The sequence below is a fragment of the Solanum verrucosum genome, unplaced genomic scaffold (genome assembly GCF_900185275.1).
Source record: "Solanum verrucosum unplaced genomic scaffold, falcon-dt-bn FXZP01000049.1, whole genome shotgun sequence".
Classification (NCBI taxonomy): Eukaryota; Viridiplantae; Streptophyta; class Magnoliopsida; order Solanales; family Solanaceae; genus Solanum; species Solanum verrucosum.
In genome coordinates this window covers 3,438,985-3,461,424 of record NW_026020221.1, presented here as the reverse complement: position 1 = coordinate 3,461,424, position 22,440 = coordinate 3,438,985, and the positions used below count along the sequence as shown (strand labels likewise).

General features: G+C 34.9%; 2 protein-coding genes and 1 long non-coding RNA gene across 3 annotated transcripts; 1 reads left to right on the top strand and 2 right to left on the bottom strand.

Annotated features, from left to right (window-relative positions):
- Window positions 1-5,337: 5,337 nt before the first annotated feature.
- On the top strand, window positions 5,338-8,944 carry LOC125831345 (TORTIFOLIA1-like protein 3). The gene is made up of 4 exons (XM_049510544.1): window positions 5,338-6,341; window positions 6,480-6,588; window positions 7,184-7,698; window positions 8,274-8,944. The coding sequence occupies exons 1-4, from the start codon at window positions 5,538-5,540 to the stop codon at window positions 8,709-8,711; spliced, it is 1,866 nt and encodes a 621-aa protein (XP_049366501.1). The 5' UTR covers window positions 5,338-5,537; the 3' UTR covers window positions 8,712-8,944.
- Window positions 8,945-10,398: 1,454 nt separating this feature from the next.
- LOC125831359 (uncharacterized) lies at window positions 10,399-12,132 on the bottom strand. The gene is made up of 2 exons (XR_007443184.1): window positions 11,961-12,132; window positions 10,399-10,693 (listed from the first exon to the last, which is right to left on the bottom strand). It is a non-coding gene; the product is annotated as an uncharacterized LOC125831359 (long non-coding RNA).
- A 609-nt stretch (window positions 12,133-12,741) lies between these two features.
- LOC125831346 (uncharacterized) lies at window positions 12,742-21,134 on the bottom strand. Its single transcript, XM_049510545.1, has 4 exons — window positions 21,001-21,134; window positions 20,558-20,734; window positions 14,057-15,607; window positions 12,742-13,036 (listed from the first exon to the last, which is right to left on the bottom strand). The coding sequence occupies exons 1-4, from the start codon at window positions 21,013-21,015 to the stop codon at window positions 13,001-13,003; spliced, it is 1,779 nt and encodes a 592-aa protein (XP_049366502.1). The 5' UTR covers window positions 21,016-21,134; the 3' UTR covers window positions 12,742-13,000.
- Window positions 21,135-22,440: the final 1,306 nt, after the last annotated feature.

The following is a 22,440-nucleotide window of genomic DNA, read 5'->3' as shown; positions in this document are numbered from 1 at the left end:
TGTATATTTCGGTATACAAATGTGTCCTGCATTTGTATATGTCAGTATACAAATAAGGTCTTGCATTTGAATATTTCGGTCTATTTGTATATTTCGGTATACAAATGGGTCCTGTATTTGTATATTTCGGTATACAAATGGGTCCTGCATTTGTATATTTCGGTATATGAATAGGTCCTGTATTTGTATATTTCGATCTATTCGTATATTTCGGTATATAAATGGGTCCTGCATTTGTATATTTCGGTTTATTTGTATATTTCGATATACAAATGGAATGACAAAAAACATGGAATGTTTGCTGTGAATTACAAATAAAAGAAATTATGGCTATAACATTTAATTTGAATTAATAGTTTGTTTTTTCGTACCATTTCCCCTTTTAATAATAACCATGTTTGTAGCTTGTTACTTGTGTATTTTTTTAAGTAACTAATTTCACTTATTATTGTTACCTTTAATATGATATGATAGTGGCAAATTGTTTGATTAAATCAATCAAAGATATTTTTAATATGTATGATATTCGTTCACATATATAATCAAACATCTTTCAACCATTGGTCAAATTCAGTTCCACATGCTCAACACCAAATTTTATGGGCTAATTTGGAGAATTATTGTGTGTTATCCAATTATTTGAATATTTATGATTATTGTTAAGGACCGCAAACCTTTTTAATCGATGGATACGTTTCAAGCTACGAGTAAAGATAATTATATGTAATATGGCCAGCAAATGGATAAAGGCTTTATAAATTAGGTTCCACACTATCACTTTACCATTTTCAAGTTTACTTTTCTCGGGACAACTGACTCTTATATTAGTTCTTCGACCAAGTCAATCAAAAAATCTTTACTTTGGGATAAATCTATGCGATTATTCTTAAAAAGTCTCTCACCGTTAAAAATTACTCCTTATATGTAATATTTTTATTTTTTTTAGAAAATCAATTTCCTTTGTACACACCCAAAACAAAACATATATTTACACTATACATTTATAGAAGCTAGCTCCATTTAATTTTCTTATTAAAATTCCCTCAACAAGTACCATTATTAAACAATAAAAAAGAAAGTTTTCAGTTTGGTCGAAAGTAGTTGACCTTTCGGAAATTGTGAGGTAAAATGTCGTAAAGAAACCTTAGCAAGAAAAAGTGAAGACAAGGATTGCATTTGGACCTTCAAAGAATGCGTTGCAGCGGATGAGATTTTCTTTTAATCAGAAGTCTCAGGTTTGACTTCTGAATATGAAAAAGTCCTTGATAGGAAGCACCCTCGAATAGTCCCTACGTGACACAAATCTTCATTAGTCAAGCTTCAATACAGATATCGAACACCAAATGAAAAATGAGATCAACAGTAAAAAATTGCATTTGGCTCTCACAATCTATAAGCGCAATTGTAGCCATTTTGCCTGTCTCTTTATAGCAAAATTTCACGCTTCTCTATTCTTATATATTATGATTCTAGCACAATAATAACATACGTTTAAAGTTCACAAGACCATCATAATCTTGGTTGTTCAACTAATGAAGTGAATATACACAAATTTACACCTTCATTTCGAATGGATTATATCGATCTTCTTGACTTGAATCGATCGAATGCACTTGATTTTGTATTGTTAAGAAAATCATTTTCTATCCTTCATTTCTTCGTTGTTTTTTAAAATAAGTATAAAGTTACACTATTTTACTTAAAAGACATAGAGAGAATTTTTTTTTTATATATATATATAATATTGAGCAAAGGAGTGATTTATTTCTTAATGAGAAGCTTTCCGATACAAATTTAAATTTAATCGACCTTCAACATAAATACCAGCTGCCAAATGAAAAATCTCAACAATAAAAAAGAAAAAGAAAAAGAAAGTAAGAGTGTGGGGTTATTTGGAAACTTTGAATTTTCCAATTTCTTTGGATTACAGATAAAGGGATACAAGGGAATTACTCTATAGTCTATATAGCTAAAAGAATATTTAATATATTACACCTACAAGAATTCCTTTATTTTCTACGGCTTCTTTTGCTGACTTAAAATTCTTAGCTTCTTTGTTCTGTATCAGCCGACAATTATTATTACAAGTAGAGTAATTATTTTTCAAATGGTATTGGAAGATGTTTAAAAAATATTACTCTATTTGATTCATATTAATTGATCGTTTTATTAAAAATATATGCCCCAAATTATTTAACCAACTTCTAAATGAAGATAAAATAAAAATTTAAAAATTCATCTTATCCGTACAATTAACAATCTTTGAAGGCCTTGAACAAGTTTAGAAGTTATAAAAATTTCTTTTTAAAAAAATTCATTAATTACTTTGTATATTCAGTGATATCTATTCATATATCCTATGCTATTAAACATAATTTTAATAATTATCTTGAATCCATCAATATGAATAAAGGGTAAATTAGTAAAAATTGACAATCTTATTTATGATTTTTTTTAAAAATGTAGTACAAAAAGATAGTGATCAGCTAATATAAGACGGAAAAAATAGTAAGAAATATCGATAATTAGTTTAAGTATTTTCTCTTAGTCCTACTTATCATTGCTAATTCCTTAAAATTCTGAGAGCTCTTTTCTTGAAAAGGTGGTCTTATCTTCTTCTTTTTCTTTCATAGATAAAGAGATCTTAACTTGAAATTGATGACTCATAAATCTCTGTTAAAGAGTGTTTTGGTAGGTGAACTCAATATTGAATTTGGTTCACCAAAAAAACACAACTATCACACCATATTTTACTTACAAAAAAGGTGTTAATTATTCTATAATAGTAGTACTATTTAGAAATTAAACTACCTATTAAGTTTCTTTTTCTTGTCCTTTGCCATAGTTTATTATTATTATTTTGGCCTAACAATCACTAGATTCCTAACAATCAAGTATTATTAGCAGCTCTGAAAATTTTGTTCTCCTACTCTTGTCAATGAGCATATCTACTACAAAGTTTTGTGAGTATATTGTAGTGAAAATAAAACAAATATATTTTTAGTTTAAATGCATAGTTTTTGAAATTACATAAAAGTTATGTTGGATTGGAATAATCAAATATTATACGGAAGTTAATAAAATAAACTTTGGATGACAATAAATCATATACAAAAAAAGTATATTAAAAAAGACATAATAATTTAACATAATTTGATCAATTGATATACATATGAATAATTCAGTGTAAAACCATTTTATTCAAAAAATAATTGTGTTATCGCCCTTCATTCTAGATACAAGATAATTCTAATAAGATAAGAAAGTCAGGCAAATACCTAACCACTCATGTCTCGATTATTCCTTAAGAAATAGTAAGCCCCACTATTACTATTCCTTAGGAAATTAATTACTGAAAATGTTAAATTTGATTGATAAGAATCTTTCTTTTTCAAGGTTAGAATGAGAATTGAGAGTGAGTATAAAAATAGTAAACAATTTTGGGGCCGGGTTGCTTGGCCTTTCCTATTTGAGTAGGTGGTTTGGTTCCCTACTTTTTATGCTTTTTGATTAAAAACTTGATTAAGGAAAAAGACTGATTTTTTTTAATGACATTTAAACAAAAATTAACAGTGATATTTAATCAAATCAAGAAAGCACAGAAAATGAAGAGAAGAAATTGGAAGGTTTGTCCACTGATTAGAGAACAAGACTTAATCATGAAGAGGTAATGATGTGAGAACACTAACTTGTATCATACTACTCTTTTTTTTTTACATGCTCACATCATTACTTTGTTATATTTATAGCTTTTAGCAACTTATAATTAGAGTAATTTATTACTATTAAGTTTTTAAACGAATGTATAATTCGTTTGGCCAAGCTTCTGATCGGAAGCTAATAGAATCTTTTTCTTTTTGGAAATATAATATTTAACTTTTAGAGTCGATATATTTGATCAAGTTTTTAAGATAGAAAATACCTGTACTTAATTATTTTTTATCCGTAGCATAGACGAAAAAAAAGAAAAAAAAAATATAGAAGTATTTTGAGATCCTTGATCAATCATAAATTGTTGCTCTAATATCGATTAAAAAAACTATATTAATTAATCACTCTCCATTAATTCCATCAAATAATTTTTCAAAATCACTTTGAAGTTCCAACTAAAAACACCTTTTTGGATAAGCAGATTTTGAAAATTTGATCATTCTACCTATTAATGTTGGAGCTAATATCTCAAATAGTCACTCAATTATGATAATTTATTTAGATAATTACTCAACTTTGATTTATAGTCCAAAAAACACTCAATTATCTTTTATAATTTACTCAAAAGTCACGGTTTACCTTTCCTAGAGTAATGCTGACCGTATTAACGACCACAATGAGAATCGGTTGAGTGGATTATGGCATTTAATTTGCAATTATTATTGCATTAAACCTATAGATACATAGGTGCGTGCAACTTAATTAAGAACCTAGTACTGGTTATAATTTCTTGACATACTCTCTAGTCTCAACTACTTTTTGGGTAATTTATCAATTATTATATCTTTTTTGAAGCACAAATATAAATTACAATTTTGTATCTGGTAAAATATTCTAGGTATTGAATTTGTTTGAACATGATTATTCAAGTAGGAGTTTGAAATTTATTAAAGTTGCAAAAGATATAAATGGTGTTAATTTTGAATGAACTGATCGAATTAAATTGGTGTAAAAGTTTAACTTTTAACACATTTAATAATAACAAATACAATCAAACTTAGTTATAATATCCATTGGCTATAATAACATTTTTATTATAAGGGCCTGATTTTTCATTTTATATTTTACCTATAATAACAATGTTATTCATTATAGCGATACATAATATAAGTTCGTTTTTACCGTAAAGGCGGACAAATTCTTGGGTTTTGTGAATGGTAGGTAAACCAAACTTGTGCTAAAAGATTATCACGCAACAAAATGCACATGGTTGAACATGATTTCATCGAAAAAAATCCTTGTTCATCGGTTTTTGGTCATTGTTTTTGTGCAGTTGATTTTTTTTTAATCACTAATGGAAACCGAACCTCCACTGAGAATGTCCAACCCATACCCATTAGACAAACAAATTACTTTGCTCTTTATTTTTATTTGTTTATTATGTGAAGTTTAAAATAACATATAAAAATGAACGAGAAAGTATTGTTTTGCTATTTCATTTAATCAAGTAAAATACAATATGACAATAATTATCAAACAAATAAAAGGAGGGAAGTAGCGAAATGGCGCGACGCTTAACGTCATTAGCACCACGATGTCGTTTTGTTAGGCTAATAAACAGTCAAAACTCAATTAACGGATTTTCTTTAAGTGTAACTTCCTCGCTACAGTTTTCCCCACCTCTATAAAAGGCTGAAAGAGAGAGAAACCAAATCCATAAAGCATTGCAACACAAAAGATACCGCCCACCGCCGGCACCGCTGTGATGCAGCCGGAGACACCTCCAGCACCACCACCACCACCTTTACAGTAACTCTGTTAGATTTTCTCACGCCAATTTCTAACTCCATTCTAGAAATCAGTTTCCCGGTGAATTGTCGGTGAAAATGTCGGTCCACAGTAAGCAAAACCAGAACCAAACACGTGATATGAAGCACCGGGTACTCACATGCCTACACAAGCTTTCCGACCGGGATACACATTCGGCGGCGGCTTCTGAACTCGAGTCTATTGCTAAAACTCTTTCCCCTGAAGCAATTCCTCCTTTTGTTTCCTCCATTTCCGTCACTGATTCTTCGGATAAGTCACCAGTCCGTAAACAATGTCTCCGACTGATCTCCCTTCTTTCCGAGCATCATGGAGATTCTCTCTCTCCTCATCTTTCTAAACTTCTAACCGCCGTCGTCCGCCGACTCCGCGACGCGGATTCCGCCGTACGCACTGCTTGCGTCACTGCTTGTGCGTCCATTTCGTCACATCTGACTAAACCTCCATTCTCCTCAATTATCAAGCCGTTCCTGGAAGCGCTTTTCACGGAACAGGAGATGAACTCGCAGATCGGTGCTGCTTTGTGTTTATCGGCAGCTATCGAGGCGTCGCCAGATCCGGATATTGCCTGCTTGAGGAAGTCGTTGCCGAGATTTGAGAAGTTGCTTAAGAGTGATAGCTTCAAAGCGAAGGCAGCATTGCTTACAATGATTGGCAGTGTGATCGCAGTTGGAGGAGCTTCTAGTCAGCAAATTGTGAGGAATTTGGTGCCGTATTTGGTGGAATTCGTGAGTAGTGATGATTGGGCGGCTCGGAAAGCCAGTGCAGAGGCTTTGCTGAGGCTCGCGGCAGTTGAGGGAGACGCTTTATCTGAGTTTAAAGCACCGTGTTTGAAGACATTCGAGGCGAAACGATTTGATAAGGTTTGTAAATTACATTCAATTTATCTCTTCTCTTTTCATTGTTGGCTGATCCGAATCCAGTTCGATTTACCATTGATTGTTATCTATTTGGTACTATATTTCGCCAGATACTTAAAGATGATTGATTAAATTGTACAGGTAAAGGCAGTGAGAGAAACAATGAATCAAATGTTGGAAGCCTGGAAGGGAATCCCTGATTTGTCTGATGATGGTTCCCCTCTTCCTTTGTCAAATTCCTCTTCCAAAGGTATTTTCACCCTATCTTCGCTCTAATGTAGTTAGGTTTAGTGTATTATTTCACATTAATTACCTTTGATGCATTTTTGTCAAGTTCAAGATCATACTTTCCCCCAGGTTAGACTGTAGTTGATGTACTTTGTATGCGTCCTAGTTCCTTATTTTGTGTCCTTTTGATAAACTTGTTGGTTTTTTACTCTTTTCTTAATCATCCGTCAGGCAAGAATATTGTTGTATATGTTTTTTATTTACTTTTTTTCGTAGTTTTTATTTTTTTTTGTTCTGGGAGGATGTTAATCACTGAATTTTCTGATTTGGTCACTCTTGTGCTAAATTACGGATCATCTATGCAAGTGGTTGGCTGTTAGTTACTTTGTTCCACATTTCATCAGTTCCTTTTTGTTCATAAGATCTTTTGCTACTGCTTTCTATATTTTAGTATGCTGATGTTGTTTTGTCTAGTTTAGTTTAGTTTAGTTGCTTCTTTTTTTAGTTTTTTCCTTGGGGTAGTTTAATTTCTTCTTAAAAACTTTTCATCTTTTAATATTCATTGCTTGTGAATTTGAATCAATTTGTATGTTTTCCATGTTGTGTCCTTGAAATAGAAAATGCAAGTGATGGACGTTATCCTCCTGGTCTGAAGACTTCCAGGGCTGTGAGCTCTAGTGCTCCTAGTGTAAAAAGGCCATCTAACAAGTCATCTGTAGCAGATAATTCCACTGCTCCTGCTGCCCACAAAGGTCCAGCAATCTTTCGCAAACTTGATCGCAAGAAGCCATGGAAAGTTGAAGTTTCTGCTCCTCACGGTTCTTCTGCGGATTATCACCAAAACAAAGATGGGATACAGTTGCGCAAAGATGAGGAGTTGGAAACACATACACAACCTGGAGTCAAACGTACTCTTTTTAGTAAGATCACTAATGAAACCAGGAATAGTGTGGTGAAGGCTGGATGTCGTGTGGTTCCATATCAAGATGAGATATCAGAATCTACTGTAGTTGTGAGCAATGAAACTGAAGATCTCTGTAGGAACCCAAAAGATTGTGAAGATCTCTCGCTGATCCGGAAACAACTTGCTCAAATTGAATCTCAGCAGTCCAATTTGTTAGATCTTCTCCAGGTAATTTTCTAATATTTGACGAAATTCTGCTTCTATGATTCCTATTCATAAGGGAAGTGGTGTGTGAATGAAAGTATCAATCGGAGAAAAAGAAGTACAACAAATATGAGTAAGATGCATTAACTTGCCTGCACTTGTTTCATGTTTAATACCAAAGTTCTTTTCCTTGCTTCCCAAGATATACACTGAAAACAGGAAATATAGAAGGAAATTAGTCCTTGTATAGTACCAATTTTTTATGCTGCGACATATGCTTTTACTTCAATGATTGAATCCTGCAAAGAGCCCAAAATTTTAACTTTCTCTGGTCTTATGCTAGTTCCTTTGGATCTTGATTAAAAAACATATATCAGTTCCCATTGGATCAAAATGCTGCTATATGCAGCTCTCGTGTTTACTTTGTAAGATATTCCAGCCTAATTATCAATTTCAGCTCAGTGTGCATTGGATTTTTTTATAATATATTGAGCATAGAAATGCTCTTAGTCATTATTTCATAAATCTTAGTTCTCCTGATTAGTCCATAGATGCTTCCTTGAGTATTTTTCTCAAACTTCTTCTCTTTGTATATATAGAAATTTATGGGGAGCTCACAAAGTGGCATGCATTCTCTGGAGACACGTGTACATGGTCTGGAACTGGCATTAGATGAAATTTCATTTGACTTGGCTATGTCAACCGGAAGGATGTCAAATACCAACTCTGCATCCATGTGTTGCAAGCTACCAGGTGCAGAATTCTTGACTTCAAAACTTTGGAAGAAAACAGAAGGTCGTGGTGCAACTTCACACTTCTCTGCTTCTGGTGGAACCTCATCATCAGCAGGTTTAATAAGCAACGTAGCTGGTCAGAATGGAAATGGTGAAAGACTTAAGTTGGAGAATAGGACATACCGACTCCATAGTAGTCGTGGGTTTATTGTGAACCCATTAGCTGAAATTCATGGTGATCCACAGAGAATTTCTGAACCTTCAGTTGGTGGAGTTTCAAAAAGTTTGCGAAATGGTGTATGATAGTTTATGTCAGGTACTTCAGTAATATTTCATATTTTTCCATTAATTTATATGTATAGTAGAGAACATGGATTTTTGTGCTTGGAATACAATGGTCACATATATTGATAAAAGTCTGTAATTGTGATTTGGGTGCATAAGCAGTTTCTGTTGCCTATATTGGGGCTACCCTCTCCCGAGCATGACGTGCTTTCAGGAAGTGAATGACCACACAGGACACTTCTTATTCGTCATTACTTTTGTAACAACCAACTGTAGAGTCCTCCTTTAATCCATTCCCATGATTTTTCATGTGAGGGGGTTGTTGGGAGGATTGCAATAATTGTTGTTAGTAATCAGTGCACACTGGGGATAAGTTGATAACCCCAAAGAAAATGTGCAGTTGTTAAAATTTTATAGCTAACACATTTTCATTAGGAAGTTTATTACTTGGCACCTTGGCCCTGGATCTTGTGTGCTTCACAAATATATTTTTTTGAGTGGAGGAACGTACACTGAAACAGTTTTCCACCGTTGCTTTTGTTTCCAGGTTTGGAGACTGCATGGACTCTTGAGCATTGTAGTAGAGGATTGTCAAGAATGAAGCAGGAAGCAGTTTCTTACTAGAACAACTACTATTTTGTGCATATTCGGCCTTGGTTATTCACTCAGTAAGCTTTGCCAAGTGCACTATAAACCATCCCACATCATTCAAGCAAACTTTCTTCAGAATTAGTGTTGCCTTTTGATGTTCTACTTTTTGATATTTCAAAGTACGAAAAGGAAAGCCAGACCACTGTATGGCGGGTTTGGTATGAACATTGGCCTTGTATAGAAGAATATTTCGTTTATTTCATAATTTGCTAAGAACTAGTTTTCTTTCTTTTTGATGCATTGAATAGGGTTTGAAATGATATCAGAATATGTAAATGATTGTTGCCAGTGTGTCTATATTGACGATGCCCCATGGTGGAACCATGAATTGTGAGAAGGGAATTCAAAAAATTTCAACCTGCGATATGAATAATTTGTTTAAGTACAGTACCTTACGTCAAATAAATTCAATTGTTTTTGTATTTACGAAAACAAAAATGTTTTTTGGAGTCCCGTGGGCCTTCAAGACTTTGGTGAGGGCCTGAGAGAGATGACCTTTCCCACCTAATTAACCACAACTGCAACCCAACTACCCAGACAGCTTAATAATCGTAAGTACCAATTATAATTAGTCTTAATTGGTGAGGACAGTCATAATTCAACTGACCACGCGGCCAATCAATTGGCTAGCCATGCTTGTATACCTTTTTTCTTATAATGCTATAAGTTCTAGTTGTGTACTGGTCAAATGTTATGCAATTTTATTTATGCGTCTCATAAACATCAGGCAGTTCATAGAGTTATTGAAGACTTGGTGGTGCACAATGATGCCGTAAAAAGAAAATAAAGAAGATGACGGCAAATTATGGAAACAAGAACTTAAATGGAGATACATTTCTTGTCTTGTAATTTGGGTAGAAAACAAGAAAAGAAAGGAATAACATTTGACGTTTCTTGCAAGAATTAATAATTTTGGGTCCAAGAGGAAAATTGATTCCCTCCTTTATTTTCTTTCCACATATTTTACTCAAACCAATCAATAGAAGGGGAAAATTTAGAGGTTTACTTCATTTCTCTTGCTTTCTTTAGTTTCCAGGAAAAGTAATACTGTGTATTCTATAATTTCAATTCACACATAAGAATTTCAAACATCATTCCAACTACATTTTTAAAACGGTCATCAGTTGCTATAACTAAATAGGTATCTCAGAATTATATCTCCACAATTATGTGGCCGGGAACAGAAAAGACGAAATGTAAACCATACTCGTGTAGAAGTTATTGCATCACTTTAAAAAGATTCAGAACTTATAGCATGACCTCAGCTAGCAACGCGATGTGGAAGTGCAGGACTTCTCAAACCATCATTCTTGCTGCTGCAGGACTTTAGATCCATCCTTCTCAACCCTCTACATGAAGGAAATGCTCACATATCAGCTAGCTGACTAGTTGAGCTAAAAGTTCAATAAATGACGTGTAACGCTGGAACAATGCTTAATTAATAGTCAGACGTCAAAATTAGCACATCAGTACGGAATACCAAAGACATAAAAAAGAGTCAGCAAGCAGAATGCAGAACAGAAAAGCAAAGAGCACAGGGACTTATAGCCATAAGCCGGAGGGATTATAATTCAACTTTCATTAGAACCATTGACAACACGGTAGTAAGATGGTCCAGTTTACTTGAGCAGATTCACCTTTGAAGCAACCACACTTATCACCATAAATGAAAGGAAATGACATCATACATCAACAAATCTTCTAGAACTTTGATTTATCGTTCAATATTTACACAGAATTTTGGTCACCTATCAGAAATTAGTACTTAAAGTAGATAGGAAAAGAACTCTTGTAGAACTTCTATTCATAGTTCAATTTTTACACAGAATTTTGGTCACTTGTCAGACATCAGTAGTTGTAGTAGATAGGAAAAGAACAGAACAAGCAACTATCCAACTATACTAGAATAGAACAATTATGGGATAGATTTACGACATTTATTTAGGCTAAACGGAGTGCAGGTAAGTAGTTCATGTTTGAAATCACACAGTGCAGTGGCACCCAAACCCAACATACTATTGAAGCAAGAAGTACAACCCCAAGGCACCATACGAGCCACTGCTTTCGTGCTCCAATAATTGGTAATCTGGCATCAGAAACTATCCTTAATTACATTCCACGGAAAGACTGAGCTGTGAACAACCATAACCTAGAAACTTATATGAGCTTCAGAATATATATATTGATAATGAGTTTAACCAATCTCTTTTAATAGCTGTTTTGAGTTATTATCCATTTATCGCATCCTTTTCCAGTTCATACGGAAAGCTAATGGTTTGTAGAAACTCTTCCAGTTTACACCCAACAGTTCAATGACAAATAAAAGGCAAACATTTATTCGTTTTACATGTTGATGTTATATACTTATACTACATATCCTATCAACCATCACACAAATAAAAGACAGATAAACATACTATTCAGGTCATATAATCACAAACTCTTATGTCAATCAGAGTACAAGAACACAATTGGTATAAAAAGGGCGATCTTCCTTTAATAAAAAATGAAGAAAAAGAATAATCTTTTGGTATTCGTTTAAATTTAATGAGGAAAAGAGGTTTTAGGGTTTATCGAACTAAGAAATCACAGAGAGATGAGGATTATTGGGATTACCGATTGTCGGTTATGCCAAGAGAGACCACGGTAGACGTTGGCGGAGAAAGTGGCGGCGAAGAAAATGGTGGCAACACCCAGCCCCGCCGAGAAGGCTTTAAATGCCCAATCTCCTGCTTTACTCACCACTCCCATAGCACACAAACTCTTCACCTCGTTTTTCTTATTTTTCACTCACACTCTTTTTAAGAAAATAAAAAGGCTGAGTGTAAAATAAATATAAAAAGTGATAAAAAAAAATTAAAGTAAAGTAAAAGAAAAAATAAGATAAATAAATTGAAATTATAATCATATCTAAGTGCCATAGATAAAATTTTAAATTAAAATCGAAGTTGGATTATAAATTTGAGAAAGTGTTTTACATTTGTTTTCCAACTTCATCTTGATAAATTTCAAATAAAGCAGTTGATATGGTGGAAGCTCAGTCAAAATATGATTTTTGGGTGGAATTTGTAGCGTCAACCCATTGGGTTTATCATTTTTCGAATTTCTTCCGTGTAATCAAACACAACTTTATTTCATAAATTCAAATAAGTGAAAAATATGCTTTATCGTCCTCAAGACGTATTTTGTTATTCTTGTTGACTAGTATAAGCTATCTTCGGTTTTATAAGGTTTTCAAAAAAGGGAGGGAGGATTCTTGTTTGTTAAGAGTAGATAGATTAGTGAAATATAAGGCTGCATTGTCCATTTGTTTGAGGAGTTGTAAGCCAAACAGTTTAAATGAGCAATGGAGAGGCCAAAACTCCGCCATAATAGTCATCTTAGAAATCAACACATGTTTAAATCAGACAATTGAGATTCTTATATATTGAAAATAATTAAAACATTAACTGTAAACAATGCCAAGTTCATATATTATATATATCATAGCAGGACAGTATTGAAACAAAAAGAACATCGTCAACCTATTAAATATTTTATCAATTCAATCAACTCTCAGTCCTTATCCTTCACGACCTTCTGGAAATGATCTCCAAGGGTGGAAAGAACATCATGGATTTCTGCTGCCAGTACTCGTGTTGGCGTGAACTCTTTATTCACTTCCACCACTTCTTCTCAGACAAAGAAATTAGCTGCCAAAATATAAATAGAGAAGATGAGCAAACCAAGTGATCAGGGGTTCAAACCGAGAGTCGAGAACAAGAAATTACTCATCAATGATGCCGTCAGTTCTTTATCTTCCAATAGAGAAACATGAATGGGGACATATTCATACAAACTGAAAGCTAATAGAACAAATTACGTGCTCTACAGTGAAAAACCCCACAACAATGACAGGAGGTAAACAACACCAACATACCCAATGTAATCCCACAAGTGTGGTTTGGAGAGGGTAAAGTTACGCAAACCTTACCCCTACTTCGTAGAGATTGAGAGGCTGTTTTGGATGGACCCTCGGATTTAAAAAAGAAAAAAAATTCAAAGCAGTTTAAAAAGGGGAATACAGAAGGGAAAGCAGTAACAACGAAATAATGCGAAATGGAAAACAGTACACAACATACAAAAGAAAGAACACTAACAACAGCAAACTAATGTGATAACCAAAGCACAAACAAACACAGGTGATAACTGAATTTGAAGAACAAGAAATTACGAGAATATTGCTAATACTACTGGTAAAAAAAGTAGGAAATGACACGGGGTAAACATGTGACTTTTTTTATTCCTTTGTCACTTGAGCTAGGCCTCCACGGCATGGTATTTTAGAATCCTAGAAACTGATAATTTTTGTGAAGAAGTAGAATTAGCAGGTCCAAAATTATTCCTCCATTTGCAGCTTATTTATACGAGTGTCAGTATAATTCCCATGTGAAATCCATTCAGAAGAACACTCCACATCTGACTCCAAACTGCACAGACATTTAAGTTCTCTTTTCTGTCATAAATATTTAAGCAGTTAAAATTACATCAAAAGTTGACACTTATTTGTTTCTTTTGGATGGGTGGGAAGTAAATGACAACAGATACCTGAGTTGTCACATTCCACGTTATTAACCTTATATATGAAAATAAATGTAAACTTCTATGCATATACAAACATGGACATGCAGCAGAAACATCTACGAGAATAAATAAATAGAAGAATAACCAACCTGTCGTGCAACCTGTGCCATTCGGCGACTGTCCCGTGATGATTCTGTCGCCGAATTTGACATTTTTGGCTCTACATGACCATTTAGTTTTTCTCCATTTAATTCCTTTGGAGAGCTCTTCTCAATTGGAGCATTCTCTTCTGATACACTCAACTGCTCTCTCTTCCTCTTTCTTTGAAAAGTGTATTTGATGACTCTATCTTTCGGAGTTTGGCTAGGAACTTCACCATATACATCAGCTATCTTTGACAATGAGTTCCCTGGCTGACTGCTAACAGTTACAAAATCAGGTCTGTCGATATGAACCACTAAGTTCTCCAAGGATCTACTTTCTTGTCTGGGGGAGTCCATTTTTGCCATCACTAACTCATCACTGACTGTTGAATTTAGAACACTAGAAGTTTCAGCAGACTGCAGTTCATTTGCGGAAATTTCAGTGAACCCCAGCTTCATGCCTGGTTCAGTTTTTTCTATCAGCAAGGTGTCGCTCATCTGAGAAGGATCTTCACCAGGAGCACAATCTCTATCAGGGCTGGAGTGAGCTATCAAGACACCAGCATTTGATGTTTTATCAATATTAAGGAAATGATCAGGACTGCTTCTTGGAGAAGGATAATCGGCTTTCCTATTTCTCACAGCTCTTCTTCTTTTTCGGCGAAAAGATTTTGAAATCTGTGATTCATTTCCGTGCATTTCAGTGAATCCCAGCTTCATATCTGGTTCATCTTTTCCTATTGACAAACCATAGCCCATATGAGAAGGATCTTGATCAGGAGCACCATCGCTAGCAGGGCTGGAGTGAGCAGTCAAGCTACCAGTGTTCGACGTTTTATCAATATTCAGGAAATGGTCAGGACTGCTTCCTGGTGAAGGATAACCAGCTTTTCTATTTCTCATAGCTCTTCTTCTTTTTCGGCGAAAAGATGTTAGCAGGTGCCAGCTGCTAAGCAAGTCATCTGCTTGTTGAATATTTTCCTGTGGATTAACCACATCATCGATCTTATTAATAGGTGCTGAATAGATCCCTTCACCTTCATCTACTGCATTACCATTTTCATTTTTAGTTTTTTCAACTCCTTTAGAAACAGATAAATCTCCATCTAAAAGGTTTCCTTCACAAGCACGAATTCTCTGTGTACACCCATTTCTGTATAGCTCTGGCACTTTACTTCTCAAAATTATAGAGGGTAAATCTGGACCTGAAATGCTAGGTTTTCCAAGTTGAACCATTTTGCTACATGACTGATGGCCCCAATTTTTCTGCTTCATATTCGTAACTTCTACGTTAGAAATTGTCATAGACTCCCCCTGTGACTCATGAGGCAACACAACTCTGTTCTCTTCGTGTAGTTCTCCAGGAGGAGCAGTGTCAATATCCTCTAAGTTACGTACTCCTCTCTCTTTGCAGCTTGTCACCCTCTCAAGATTAGCCTGAACTTCCCTCAGCTCTACTCTGAGATCACTCACAATATCTTCCGCTTCCTGAAGTTGAGCTTCAAGTTCTTCAATCTTTCTCTGTTGACTCAAGGACGTCAACTCTGCTTCACTAATCTGTTGCAAAAGAATAAGTAAAAACTTATGAATACGCGAAGCACCAGTAAAGAGCATGTTAACTCATGGGGAAAAAGGGGGGGAAAAGTATTAAGCAAGAGTTACAAAGAGTATCCAATTACTGGTGCTATCTCTAAAAATGCACCAAAAAACGAAATGTTAATCTAATTTGTACAAAGGAATTTTCTACTACTCTGAACCTCTCTTGTTCCTTTATAGCAATGCAAAAGGTGGTTTTCAGTTTTGTGTCAAACTTATATATGCCAAACATGTAGATGCTGTTGAACAGCTTTCTGATGATTACTGAAAGCATCATACTTGATAACTGAAACTTTATGGTCTCAATAATTTAACCCAAACACCTTATTTCAGATTGACAAGACAATTTTTGGAAGCCAAATAACAAGACAGAAATAGTTCTGCTTGTTATGTGGTCAATTACCTTAGAAGGCTTTTAAAACTGAACTCAGTTCGTAGACAAACAAAAAGTAAGCTAAAACCTACACACAGACGGTCCAAGTGAGGAGTATACTGACACTGAGACAGATAGTTCAACATCACTGATCAACACATATCCTCCGAGCCTAAATGTCTCTCTTCACTCCAGAAAGTTCCAAATTCATTTTAATCATTTCTTTAAAATGCATCTGTCAATTCTAGAGCTCAATGAAGGTTTGGAACCCCAGTAGCAAATGGAATCAAATTACCAGGCTAACAAGTTTATCTGGTGCCAAGTCAAAGTTGCCCAAGACTGTGTCCATGCAAACATACATATAAAACGAGATTAATAAATCCATTGGCATGACCAGTGATTATGCTACCCTAGCTACCAGTCAAGAAAAAATTTCTTGAAGAAGGAAAGCACATGTCACAAGGATTTTTGAGGTGCATATCAAAATGATCATATCAAACAAGAAAACAAAGAGAATTGTATAGATAGCACTAGTAACAAGATTATAACCTTAAGAAACTAATCCAGTGGACTGACACTAGCTTCTATCCTATAATTTTAAGTGACTATGAACTTCTATCTAAAAGCAAGCCAAACAGCCAAAAGGGTAAGACCGTGAGCACACAAGGAGGAAGCACGTCACCTCTATGTGCATTTGTGAAGTTTGGACTCCTAAGTGCCGATGCCTCTCAATGGATATCATAGAAGCTTAGAAGCCTAGGTTACAACCAAACGACAATGCTGATATACAAAATTACTGGGTAAACAAAAGGAACTGAAAAGAAAGACAACACTTCGTTTAAGATGAACTCTGGCAGAGGAGGTAAGAGGTCCCAAAAGATTTAAAAAAGAGCCAAACATATCCTACAAATATCGCAACACATTCGAAACGAAAGGAAATTTTCCCAAGTTAATGAATTACACAGAGTCATTCCAATATAAAGCCCAAAACATTAGGGTCAAACAAGTTCTCAAGCACTTAGTCAGTGGACCTTTTTATCCTAGGTCCAACAACCTCACATTCCACTACATCCAGCAAGGGATCTATTTCCTCTGGGCGTCCATGGCAGGTGCCACACAAAAACCGTAATTTGTCTCAATGTTCAACCGTTTTACCATTAAGACACTAATTACCTGCATGTCATCATCCTAAATACAAAGAAGCTGCATAACAGGAAGAGTCCTGACACTCTGTGTAACCAACAGTTGACAACCAACATTTTGATAACTCAACCCTTGAAAGGAAAAAGGGTGTGCAGGTGAATAAATCTTGCCCGTACTTGATTCCCATTGTGCATCTTATTACAACCCAATATAGCTCAAAGTTCACAATCAGCAATTCATCGTCTTTCTTTTATTGTCATTCTTTTGATAAGTCAATTATCCACCTTGTTATATTTTTAGGAAGAGACAGGACTTTATATCAAGGAAGAGGATTTCCCTCAGTACCCCACCACCCATTTGAGTAGAGAGAACAATTCAACCCCATTGAGAAGTCAATTATCCACCATGTTATATTTTTAGGAAGAAACAGAAATTTGTATCAAGGAAGAGAATTCTCCTCAGTCCCTCTCCACTCATTGAGTAGAGATAACAATTTAACCCACCCTCAAATCTGATGGAAAACAGAATTAAATGATGATCAAATGCTCAGATAAATTTAGGTCCGGGATCCAGAGCCTCCCTTGTTACCTACTGACCTTTACTTTTGACCTCTTCAACTAAAATTAAATCGGTAGAGCATGTTAAATTTCTCCTTGGAATCTTATTAGATACATAAAGAACAGGTGAAAACAATGCCAATTAACACAAGTGAATTGTTCACAAATAGCATTATTCTCCTCAAAAGTAAACTGTCCAAACATCTATAAAATTGAGGTTAGTATGAGTTTATTAAGTCTAATGGTAACTTATAATAGAAAAGAAATATCATGTTTAGTAGGACAGGTGTAACTCTATTTACTAACATGTAAAACTTGACTCAAAGTTTCATCAACTTGCACATATTTCATAACCAACTGATAAATATGTGAACATTGTTGAGTGAGATGTTTGGAAATCCTCTTCCAAGTTCAGTTTGTGGCATTGTAATTTCTAGAACCCATCACAGATGGCATTCCTTTAGAAAGCGCAAGACTGCCCATGAGGAGAAAAGGCACACATAAACAAGTAGGCAGACAAGCTATACCAGCTGGAAACCAAGCTGTAGCCGTTTTCTCAAGGTGGTCTTTGGGACAGCTTGCACGGACCTCGACAATTCCACCAGGTACCTGCTACCTCCCACCGGCACAGGTACCAAGTAACTTTGCACCAAGGGTTGAGTGAATGGAAAGAAATCACTTAGTTTTTTTGCCTCTACTAGGATTTGAACTTAAAGCCTCATGGTTCTCCCCTTAAGCCGCACACTTGGGTGCAAAACCAAGTTGTAGCCTTTGACTACCTTCATGAATCAAATAGATCTTAAGCTCTAAATTCATCGTAGAAATTTATTTTCCTAGCCCCATCATCAAGAACATAAATTGAAAACTCCAGTGATGCCTTTGCTTGTGATACCCTATCATCACCCTCTCTTATTTTTTTGGAAGTATGTACCTGTTGATCTCGGAAAATATCTGGCTCAAGTTCTTTTGACTTATTGGAAAATACATGTACAAAACCTTACAAGAACACAAAAGACAAAATAAGACAATTACTTTGACCTTTTCACTTAAATGATAAACCTTTTTTCTCTGTCATGAAACAGGAAGAAAAAAGTGAATAAAACGTTTAGATGGTGATGCCCTGCCCTAGTGACAGACGATTTGGAATGAAAGAGAAAACTAAAGTTCAAAAATATGGAATCACAAAAGGAGAAATGAACAACAACAACATACCCGGTGTAATCCCAAGAGAAATCATTTTTGAAAAATTAAAATGTTATTGCTCAGATAGAGGGGGGAAGAAGAAATAACATTCCGAAAGCCATTGACACTCTCAACTGAATATCAACATGAAAGACCATGAAGCATGATCACAATTGAAAAAGATAGAAATGACTTAATCCATTACTGAACAAGTTATGAATTTGATTGACAAAACAAAGGTACAATATTTTTCTACATTTCGTTGATTCTAATTTAAAACAAAATAGACCAGTTATCCTAATAAAGTTTATTACAATAGCGTTGGAGCCTATAACATCACCTCCTTCCCCACTTCTACCAAAACCAATCCCAGAGAGAGAGAGAGTGAGAGGAAGGGAAGAACAGAATCAAGAAGAACATTGCCACATAATCTGGGAGAAAAAGCATTAAAGATTGTTACCAGACCTGAATATGTGGTATGACAATAGTTAGACATTTGAGACGATAGAATACTGAAGTACCATTACCTCAAGCAATTTATTTCACTCTCAGCCAATAAATGTAAAGCTAATGTTTCCATCCTAACCACCACTCCAGGCCAGAAAACAAGAAAAGGAATGGGAAGGAAGAAAGACAGATGTTTGAACAACACGGAACAATCGACGAGAGGTCCTACTCAGTAATACTCCTTGATCAAATTGATACTTGCCTTTTGAAAATATGTGGTGAAACTTCAAAATGTATAGTATCTCGAATAGAGAATTTTGGAAGTCTTAAATGTCTACCCTTTGAGTACCTAAACACTTTCAGCATTTGCAAACATATTCAGGTTTCAAAGAAAAAGATGAGAATAACCAGACCTATTGCAAGCGGACATCTAGTAAAAATTACATACCTTCTGAAACAAAAAAGTTCGTTTTGAAATTGAATAAGTCAAAATTCCATCTGCCGCGGTACATGACATATAGCACAGACTCAACTTTTATGAACAAGACACATACTCAAAGAAGCAGAGTATAAGCAAATATTTCAACCACAACGAAACAACATCGCCTTACTGAACAAGACACAGCATTTTCTCTAGTCTGAATCGCCTTTAAAACAAATTGAAATCTTAGGAGCAGAAAACAGGGGTAACAACATTAGTGTTAGCATCAGAAAAATAAACATTACTAAGAGTACAAGAGCTACACAAAAACCTAATTGAGTTACTAGGTCACAGCACATAATTTTTGAAATTTCCTGTCTCCGCCAAGGGAGCCTGAAAAGGGCGAAAGAAAATCAGCAAGAGAGATGATCATACTTTCTTTTACTCAAAATTCTTTACACATTACTAAAACTAGAACAATCCCTTGAGCAGACTGACCAACTCATCAACAAAGTACTCAGCACAACATCAATCAACTCATTAACAAGTTATCTACCTATCAATCAATCAACTCATTAACAAGTTATCTAGCTATCAATCAATGACAAGGGGAAAAAAGAACATTTACATCACTACTAGACAAGTCAAAGAATCAATTTTACCACAAAAATCAAGTTCAATCAACCAACCCAAAAAACCCAAATGAACACACATTGAAGAGCACAACAATCAAGAAAACTCAATACTTCAAAACAACACACTAGTCAAGAAACACAAAAAAAAATCACCTTTGAATCCATCATCTGTTTGAGACGCAAAAGCATCCCAAGCCCCTCCTCTTTCGCCACTTGAAGTTCATGCTTATAACGAACAGCCTTCTGTTCGGACGACATAATCCTCGCCGCCGCTTCCTTCGCCGTATTCAAAATTATATCCGCATAAGCCCTTTTCAAAGCCGTCAGTCTCTGCAACCCAATAAATCAAAATTCAAAAAAAAAATCAAACCCACCCAAAAAAAAACATCAATGAAACTAAATTAACCGTTACAACCATCAAACAAAACTTAAAATACGATCAATATCGATTTCCATTATCACAAAAGTACTCAAATTTAAAAATAGTTTTTTTTAAAAAAAAAAACAGGTAGTTAGAAAGTTGTAAGTAGTGGTTGAGTTGGTAGCGCTGCCGTGAGAATCCGACCAGATTGTCGGAATGTCGGCGCCGGGCTTACCTCATCGGTGTCCATTTCGGTTTTCCGTTAAAGCATCGACGGGGTTGCGGTTTTAAGGTTTTTCAGACCGAAGTATTATAAAAGAGAAAGAGGGGAAGGTGGTTTTTTTTCTTTCTTTTTTTTCTCAGCAGCTGTCTGTTATGAACTGAATGTTCTGTTGTGTGGTTCTGTGAATGTACGTTTATACCCCTGAGAAACGGGTCGAACTACGAGACCGCCACCGTTATGTGACTGGGGGCAGCTTTTGTCTTTTCGGCTTGTAGAATTTGGTTGCCTATGTGCGCGCGTCGGAAAAGGATGGGTCCCACTGTCCGATGGTTTTGGATGACGTGGCAGTATTGGGTTGTTCATCTGTGGTGGCTTAGAGACACGAGGTTGAAGTTTGGAGGGAAAGTAGATCTCAAAATGGCCCCACTTTCATTCCTTAATTTGTATTTTTAGTTTTTTTATACGTTAGTTTTATTAATTTTTAAAATATTAAAACGAATATTCATTCGGTGTCCGGAAAACTCTACCCGAGGGATAAAATATTTTCTAACAAAGGCGACTTTGTATTCGAGAGGACTTGAGCCCGAGTCTCTATACAATGATTATAGAGTACATATCGCTTCACCACAAGTCACAACCTTTGTTGGTAATATTCGTGGGACTTATGCCTCAAGACTTATATCTCATATCCCGTGGTAAGTTAAATGCTCCATCTTATGTCATACTTTAAAAAAAAAGGAAAAAATTATCCAATTACACAAATATTTATATCATATTTAAGAATTATTCTTATAGTTTGAAATAATTATATATTATCTCATTAATTAATAAATTTATATAAAATTTCAAGTTAGATACGCATAGATACATGTATTCTTAATACATTCTGAAATATAAATACATAGGGAGAGATGCGAGTGAGAGCGGAGAGAGGCGAGCGAACGAGAAAGTTTGTGTATCTCAAATACATGTGAATCACAATATATACATGTATTTGTGATATGATATACATTCTGAAGTATAAATACATAGGAGAGAGGCGAGAGAGAAGAAAGAGACGAGCAAGAGAGTCAGATACATGTAAATTCACTTATATACGTTGTATATGGAATAAATTACATTTGTTTTTTACCCCCATCAATCTGAAATATATGTATCTAAATGCGTCTGATATGTATTTAGAGATCAAAATTTGACACAAATAAAATTTTTAAAAACTCACGAAAAATATATATAATCAAACTCTAAACTAGTAAAATTTGTATTATTTTATCCTTCAAAAAACTGTTCTCAAACACTTCAAAGTTCAAACACACACTGAATATTGTTTTCACTTGCGAAAGTTAGTTACGGATTTACTATGCAGCAGTGTGACTTGTTTCCAGATGGAGTGTTTAGGTCCTATCAACAATTAGTTGACCTTTGTACTTTAATTTGTTTATTTAATTTCAA